The sequence below is a fragment of the Anneissia japonica genome, unplaced genomic scaffold, assembly GCF_011630105.1.
Source record: "Anneissia japonica isolate Jap-2015-1 unplaced genomic scaffold, ASM1163010v1 scaffold1128_len1000024_cov185, whole genome shotgun sequence".
In the NCBI taxonomy this organism is placed as follows: domain Eukaryota; kingdom Metazoa; phylum Echinodermata; class Crinoidea; order Comatulida; family Comatulidae; genus Anneissia; species Anneissia japonica.
The window spans coordinates 464,372-473,016 of record NW_022705247.1 but is presented as its reverse complement, the minus strand read 5'-3'; the positions used below and the strand labels follow the sequence as shown (position 1 = coordinate 473,016).

Here is an 8,645-nt window from a genome sequence, read left to right as displayed (position 1 = left end):
ATAATAATAATAATAATAATAATAATAATAATAATAATAATAATAATAATAATAATAATAATAATAAGGGTGTTCCTCCCCCTGGAAAATTTTGATTCCTGGATGGCGGGAAATGAGCTTTTCTGACATTTGAGGTGTCTTTTAATAACGTTTAAGTTCTTCGAAATTCAACGTTTTCCTCCTCTTGAAAACGGTCAGGTAAATTTTCTCATTCTTATTACAGTAAATAGGCCTAGGCTTATTATGTGTGTATACATACAGAAAAAGAAATTAAATAGTATATTTTCGAGAACTTGGTAGCACAAGTGTGGGGAGTTACAGCATTTATAATAGGGTATTTTGCGAAGACTTAACAAGAGTGAAATTGGTCAAAGTCCCTGGCCCGTCCCCTGTCAAAATTTCCGCACAATTTCTGTGGGGATTTTACTACTGAGTGCGAAGGCCTGTGCTAAGCCTACCTTTGGTACAGCCACAGCAGAGATTTCGTGTACAGTAAATGGTAGTTCAAGTCTGTTTTTTTGTATATATTGATGCCGAATAAATAACAACAACAACAACAACAACAATAATAATAATAATAATAATAATAATAATAATAATAATAATAATAAGGGTAAGTTTTGCATGATGATTTGTATTTTTAGGTTTAAAAAACACAATTTCTGCTCAGGTCCTGAAAAGGTAGGTCTAAATTCTTTTTGCTTGGCAGCTCAAGGGTGGGGGGACCCCTAACCCCCCCCAGATCCGCCAATGATATCTATAAATTACAACATCCCAGCAATACTACAGAATTTACTATAGAAAATAACCCTAGAAGTAAAAACTTTCCTCATATTCCTGTTCAGTGGCATAGCTGGGGGTGGGGGTCAAGGGTGGGCATGTGCCCCGGGCGCTGGGTTTGGGTGCGCAGAAGTGGGAGAATGAGAGTAAAAAATATAGGCCTAAGCACTTTTAGAATAAAATGATGAAATTGATGTAGGCCTATGTCGTCAGGCATGAATATTTCCCAGTTAATAACAAGAATGTGAATGTAGGTCTAGTAGTTGTTTTTATTGGCAAATTTATAGATTACGATTTCTTCAGTCCATTTCGACCGTTTTCTCTCTCTCTCTCTCTCTCTCTCTCTCTCTCTCACGATTTCTTCAGTCCATTTCGACCGTTTTCTCTCTCTCTCTCTCTCTCTCTCTCCCTCTCTCTCTCTCTCTCTCTCTCTCTTTTTTTTTTTTTTTTTTATCTTATTCTGTAATGACTATACGTCACGGAAATTTCGGTTATTTCAGTACATATATAGTTCCAAGGCAGTAGATTTTGAAAGGTAGTGATATATAGGAGCTGTACAATTAAGTGATAGATTGCAGGATGCTGTTGAAAAATCGAACAACACCAGCATCACAAACACAGTGGAACTCCTTGAGTTTATCGTACCGTACGGTGATGAGACGTTTTCCGAACTTGCGAGGAGCAATGTAAATCATGTTGACAGTAGCTATTTCAATCGCTAATTGTGAGCGCTCATTTAGCAAGCTAAATCTCATCCTGCCATATCTCAGAGCAACGATGGAACAATAAAGAGCAATTCCTCCATGGATGGAACAATCTGCTTTGGCACTCCCTATAGTATTGAGCGCGATGAAGCAGACATTAACTTTGATCATGTTATTAACTTATTTGCTGATGCAAAAGCACGCAAAAATGCAGTTACGAGTTTAAACAATGTTACAAATTCAGCAACTTACAAGACTCTACTATAAGATAAATTTAGAGAATACGAATACTAATTATGCGATAAATACAACAGCCGCAGTACAACTTCGGATAATGGTAAAGTTGTATACAACAAAGTTGCGAACATAATGCAGTTTCAAATAGTAGGAAAGAACCTACTATCTATGAGAGAATAATAATAGTTATTTCGGGTTTAATTTAAACAGTTTGCTTATTTTTACAATGCATGGTACGGACGTACGGTATGGATATACAAAAGCTTATACAACCAATATCAATTTATTTCACAATATTATAATTATAATTGGTGGGGTAGGGGGGTTCAATCTTCTACTCTTTCCCCCGGACGTCAAAACCTCTAGCTACCTCACTGTTCCGGTTATAGCCTAGGTTTGGGCCAGATCATTTATGAAAATGTATACGTATCTAGCTGAGGTTGTACATAGGCATATAGGGCATATATAAAGAAATAAGTATTTATTGTTTATTTGTTGTTATTTTGTAAATACTCAATTATCACTTTGATTTTTACAGTGGGTCAAAATGCCACATATCCCCACACCCTCTCTTTGGCTGCGGGAGCTAGCATGAACTACGGTAGGCCTACTTTTTTCTAAAACAAGCTTGTACTGTACAATGATAGATATGTTTTATTTCAGAATTGAGAAAAAAGAAAGTTGGGTCATAAGTCTTCTGCTATGAATACGGTATTCACCACCGATATCAACTAGAAAATGGCTTGTGGATATTAATATTATAGAGTATACAAAATAATGTTTTAACACTGAAATATCTTTCAAAGTTGGCAAGGTCGGTGCTGTTTAAATTACTTATTAAATCTATATAAATTTAAAGAAAAAACATGCTTATTTTAGATCGCCCTTAGGGGCGGATCCAGAGATGTGGGGTGGGGGGAGGGGCGAATGTGGGACCGATCGAGATAGTACTACCTTAGGGGTCCGGAGCCATTCCCCCGCGAAATTTTTGTGTCCTAGACGCCTTAAAATAACCTCTGAGGCGTTTTTTATTCTTTCTTTTTCTTTTTTTAACCTTCGAAAAAAAAGTGGGGGGAGGGGTGCTACACTAAATAACAATGAAATTCTTTTATTGGTGGATCTTCTTTTCACTGTGACTGAAGTGATGATCATACTTTTAACTAATAAGTTAATGTAGGAATATGAATCAATAAATCTTGAACATAATTTCAGTTTGCATTGCATTAACATTTACTGCATGGTTCATTCAATTAAGGGTTCAAAATGAAGTAGAAGAAGTCACTGCTAAATGTTGTACAAGTCTGTTTTTTTTACACACTCTAATTTAATTAAAGTTAAATAAGATAAATTAAAAAAAACAAAAAAAAATGATATAAATATGAAATTTTGTTTCAACATACTGTACAGTAGAACCCCCTATTAAGGGGACACGTTCGGGACCAAAAAAGTGTCCCATTAATAGGGGTGTCCCCTCAATAGGGATACCCCTATTTAGGGAACACTAACTAAAATTTAAAACGTAAAATTGTCCCCTTAATAGGGGTTTTTGGCATATTTTCATATAACGTGACATAATTATATTCTTAATAATTTTATTTTTATTTACATAATGAGTTTACAATAGAATTAGAACAAATGTTGTACAAGTCTGTTTTTTTACACACTCTAATTTAATTAAAGTTAAATAAGATAAATTAAAAAAAAACAAAAAAAAAATGATATAAATATGAAATTTTGTTTCAACATACTGTACAGTAGAACCCCCTATTAAGGGGACACGTTCGGGACCAAAAAAGTGTCCCCTTAATAGGGATGTCCCCTCAATAGGGATACCCCTATTTAGGGGACACTAACTAAAAACGTAAAATTGTCCCCTTAATAGGGGTTTTTGGCATATTTTCATATAACGTGACATAATTATATTCTTAATGATTTTATTTTTATTTACATAATTAGTTTACAATAGAATTAGAACATAGCAATAATTTGCAATGCAAATACAATTCATTAACAATATGTATACAATGGCTCGTGTGCACTATAAAGAGCCCAGTACATCTTTCGAGACGAGTAGGGGGATACACTGGAACAGACAGCCCCTGTGGTGGACGACGAGAGTTGCTGGTACCAGGCTACCAGGTAGCACAGACACGAAGGGACCCTTAGGGGCGAAGAAAGTCATTGATCGAGTTCCTAGTCCACATTTCAAGCGCCCTGAGCATCTTACATTAGATGGATTTGTGCGCTATATAAAACTACACTATTATTATTATTATTGGTATTGTTATTGTTATTGTTATTATTATTATTATTATTATTATTATTATTATTATTATTATTATTATTATTATTATCATTTTATTTTTATTTTATTTTTTTTTATTAAAAAAAATGGCCCCGGAAAAAATGGCCCCAGAAAAAGGCCCAGTAAAAATGGCTCCAAATGATAGGTACACTTATTGTACTGTATTATAGAGGGTATTACATAGTATAGAGGGTATTACATAGCCAAACTACTGCACTATTTAAAAAAAAATCAATAAAAAACCTCATTTGACATTTTACCTCAGCCTTAATTAGTTCTTATTTTGTTCTTAATCTTTAAGCAATTTCAGCCTCAGTGTTCTTATAAAATATGTTCTTATAAAAAGAAGTGTAACAGACTGCTTGGCAATTCAGTTCCACCATTTCTCAAAGAAAAGAAACTATTGTCTGACATTCTGACACAGAAAACCCCTTGACATAGAAAAGGAAAACACGTCAGTCTTTAGTACAGTATTGTGTTGTATTTAAACTTCGTTTATTCTTTTTAAATATTTGTTTTGAAGGTCAAAACATTTGGCCGATTTGGTGCTTCCATTTTCAGGTCAGCGCGATGTACCATTTGGTGTGGAGATGCGCATTGTGTAATACTATGTAATTAGCGGTTATTCGAATCTGTTCAACCAGAAGCCACTGTGGTCTATTGTTCATATATTTATAGAACAACATTCGTTGAGAGCTATGCTGCACGAAATACCATTATGTCCTTTATTCGAACACTGTATTTACCCTATATCTTGTATTGATGATATAATATATGTTTGTGTTCTGACGGGCAATTACACGTGATGTGTATTGCCCTTGATAAGATATTGTAATTTATTTTGTTATGCATACACTAAACAAGAAACCATAGTCTCAAAGAAATAGGTAAATAAGTAATTTGCTTATAATAATAAGGCACATCAATGTTGTAAGCTGTGGTTGATGGGATTAATATACAACATATCCGGGTTGGTGGTGTCAGGAATTAATACTTGGAAATTTTATGTATTTATAGGATTATATCAAGTCGTTATAAGGGATGATGATGATGATAATAATAATAATAATAATAATAATAATAATAATAATAATAATAATAATAATAATAATAATAAAATAATAATACGCCTGTATGATGATGATGATCACGATAAATATGATGATGTTGATAATAATATAAATTAATAATATATATTTTTAGTCTAGTAATTCATCAATGGCGCTTGAAAATTTCAGTATCTGCATTAAATTCATTTTGAAGTCTCGCTCTAATCTTGAGTAGAAGAAATCAGGAGCTTTATTCGACATCTTGAGCATCTGAATTAGAAGTTTGCCATTTACTTGTTTCATAACGTTACATAACTCCGTCATTTTTATTCGTTTCAACCATTCACTAACATGCTTCGTAGTCCACGCCGACACTTCATTGGGGATATTGCCACCACCAGACACCGCCCTTTGCCCCCCGTCGATAGAATCTGTCCGAGCTTTGTCTGTATTACCATCCTGTATTTCAGAAACAGAAAAGTCTGAAAGAAAAAAACAAAGCCTACCAATTTCATCTATTGTTCATGAGTGTACCATTCATGAGTCATAATAATGAGCGATAATTTGAAATTGCTTGTTGAGGATTATTCAGAGAAAATACATATTTATTCAACAATATAATCACACATTGGCTTTAAAAATTTACCTTTACATTGTGAATTAACTTTTCCTCTCTCCCCGATTTCGTTCCTAATCTTTGGAAATTCTGTTGTAACCATGGTATCCTTGAAGAACGGGTAATATTTTAGAGTTCCAATGAGTGCCCCAAGCCAGCCGTCTGCCGTATAGTTTGGTTGGACAAGTAGTGGTATTATTGGTTTATTTTGTTTATAAGCGTACGTTGCTTCTATTAAATGAATCAGAAAAACTATTGTTACTTATTTTTGTGTAGTATAAACCATGACCTTTGCTTATGTTTATATGTATGCACAGACCTGTTCTACAGCTTGTACTGTCCTTGTACTTTTGAGATACACATGCTAATACAACTGCTGCATTTTCAATGGCAGCCGCCATTGCCCCTAATAAATCTCCTTCTGTAATAGATAAAACCCAAGTAATTGATTACTATATTATCAATTAAATTATTACAGGCGGCAAACCTGCTCAGGACTGACGCTGCGCGTCTTTAACTAGTGAACATGTCTTATAATTCAACTTCATTTCTACCCTCAATCTCCTACACTTTGGAGTCCTTAGAAGGTTGGCTTTACCATGGAGGAAGACAATACTGCATGGCTTTACCAGGGAACAGTGAAATTAGCTTTACCCACTAGAACCAGTTATGGTCTTACGTTGCTTCACAACGCTATTAGCATACCGTATTTTAATGTGGAGTAATTTCTTATTAAAATAAAAAATATTTTATGATGTATATACAAGATGATAACTATTAAAATATTTTCTGATGTATATACAAGATGATAACTATTAAAAAAAAAGATAGTAGGTATTTTCTGTGACTTAATTCACACTCACCCATCTGATCAATGTCCATCCAAACATTGTAACCGGCATTTTGGAGTTTTTCTTTCAATTGAATTATTCTTGCCTGGACATCCCATTGGTAGCTGATCATCACGTGGAGCCCATTCTTCAAGCTTGTTGTCTGAACGTCAGTTGGTGTATTGTCTTCTTCTTCGAATATACCCTCAAATGTTTCCCACAATGCACCCGAGCACGCCGTTTTAAGTTTACCGTTTGCCGATGTCTTAAGTATTGCCAATGCTGAAGTGTATCAAATTAACGAAAATTAATCATTATTTTAATTAAACAAAAATACATACTGTCAGTGCCGTTTCGATTTAAAAGAATTCCCTGAGGTTCAAGTTGAGATCATTTTAATTTTAATTTAATTTTTAATTCTGAAGAATCAAACATTGTATACTTTGACTGATTTAACGTCATTACCCATCACCTTACTTACCATCAATCAAACCATTCTCTGTTTTAATTTTCTGTCTGTTGTCTTCAATGAACGACAATTTCCACGTTAACTCTGCCGAAAGTATTTGAACGGCCTCCTTGTTGTCTTGGGTCTGCAGTTGAAGAGCTTTCGCCAGCTGAGTTAGGCCACCGTATTCCACAACTTTCACTTTATTTTTATCGTTCAGTGCAAGATTGTTAAGAGCAAGTAGAATCTCAGAGGTACCAAACCCTCGTGCAGATCCGGAGTCCGAAGCTAGAGATGTGTTGAGAAGGCTGATGATGAATCTGATGACAGAACCCGTGCTCTCCAGAAGACCCACCTCTGCGTCGGTTCGAATAAGGAACGACAGAATGATGAAGCATTTGGCTTGTAGCATTATGAATTCAACCTTGGAGTAATCCAAGAGAAGCTTCACTGCACCATGTTCACGTGCTATCTGTCTATTATCTGGAGAGAGCCGTATCATATTGCTCAAAATTCCCAAGTTTCCTTTTATATGAAATGAATTTGATTCTGTAATTGTAGATGGAAGGAACTCTTTTTGAGTGAGGCTTGACAACAGCAGTGGAATCACGCCAGCTTTTCCAAGTTCAATGCATAAATCTCTTGAAACGTTTGTGAAATTCCATGCAATAGATTTTGTTGATCTAAATATGTCAACTGCAAGTTTGTTTTCATCGTTGAAGAGATCGAGTTTCTGAAGTTCGATCAAGAGCTTATGAAAAAGTGCAGGATAGCCTAAGTCGCATAAATGGTTTCCAATAATTTGGCGGTATGGACGAACTCTTGCGTCACAGTAAGACAATTTACAAACATTCAGACATTCTAAAATATGATCACTGACTATAGTTTCAGCATCTTTGAGAAACTTGAAAGCAGTTGCAATTGCGGATTTCAAATCATTCATCACTTCCTGGTCTTCTGGTTCAACCTTGATCTTTTGAAATGGAATAGTAAGCTCATACAACCTCGATGTTCTGTTGTTAACATATTTCTGTCGTCGGGGAAGTTTTTTGTCCTTTTCTGTAGGTGAAATCAGTCCTTCGTTGTTTTTGTATTGAGATTGTGAAACATCCTCTGTTTTTATTGAGGCTTCCGAAGGTTTAAGGTTTGCAAGTACTATGACGCCACTATGTGATCTGACGGTACTATCTGGTCTGGTAACATCACTCTCTGGTTTTACTTCGATTTTTGACACTGTCTGTGTTGGCATGTTGTTTGTCCTCTGCGTGATATCTTGTGTGTTCTTCTGTAAAAAAGATCCACTCGTGCCCATAACTTTTAAACTGTCCATAAATCAATAGTATACATATAAATGTAAACAATTAGATAACAAATAATAACAGTGCTCGAATGGGTATGATACTGGCATTGATAGCTAGAGGTTCGAATCCCGCCAGAGACGCTCTTATTCATACGTCTGAAATAAAGAAACAATTTTTGTTAATTTGCTATGCTTGATACGACTATCACAACTTGTTCACACGTTTTATATATATATATATATATATATACACATATGTACAAATACTGTATATAATTATATATATATATATGTATATAGGCCCTATATATATTTATATATATATCACCATAATCAAAAGGAAGCGCCAACAAAATCTCATGATCTTTTATCAGCT

At 34.7% G+C, this 8,645-nt stretch overlaps 1 protein-coding gene across 3 annotated transcripts; it reads right to left on the bottom strand.

The window, feature by feature from the left end:
* Positions 1–4,802: 4,802 nt before the first annotated feature.
* Positions 4,803–8,420, bottom strand: LOC117105451. Of its 3 annotated transcripts, XM_033246595.1 has the most exons (5): positions 7,003–8,420; positions 6,555–6,803; positions 6,011–6,112; positions 5,722–5,922; positions 4,803–5,557 (listed from the first exon to the last, which is right to left on the bottom strand). In XM_033246595.1, exons 1-5 carry the CDS (start codon positions 8,297–8,299, stop codon positions 5,226–5,228), a joined length of 2,181 nt encoding a protein of 726 aa, XP_033102486.1. In that variant the 5' UTR covers positions 8,300–8,420; the 3' UTR covers positions 4,803–5,225. The 3 variants fall into 3 exon arrangements, with proteins under 3 accessions (XP_033102486.1, XP_033102487.1, XP_033102488.1); XM_033246596.1 differs by lacking the exon at positions 6,011–6,112; XM_033246597.1 differs by lacking the exons at positions 5,722–5,922; positions 6,011–6,112.
* Positions 8,421–8,645: the final 225 nt, after the last annotated feature.

Bases quoted from the DNA above. Each gene is read 5' to 3' on its own strand.
- LOC117105451 (XM_033246595.1), bottom strand. From the start codon at position 8,299: ATGGACAGTTTAAAAGTTATGGGCACGAGTGGATCTTTTTTACAGAAG. The intron at 6,113-6,554 runs GTGAGTGTGAAT...TATCTATTACAG, and splicing joins GATGGACATTGATCAGATGG to AAGGAGATTTATTAGGGGCA. The intron at 5,923-6,010 runs GTCTGTGCATAC...TTCATTTAATAG, and splicing joins CAGTACAAGCTGTAGAACAG to AAGCAACGTACGCTTATAAA.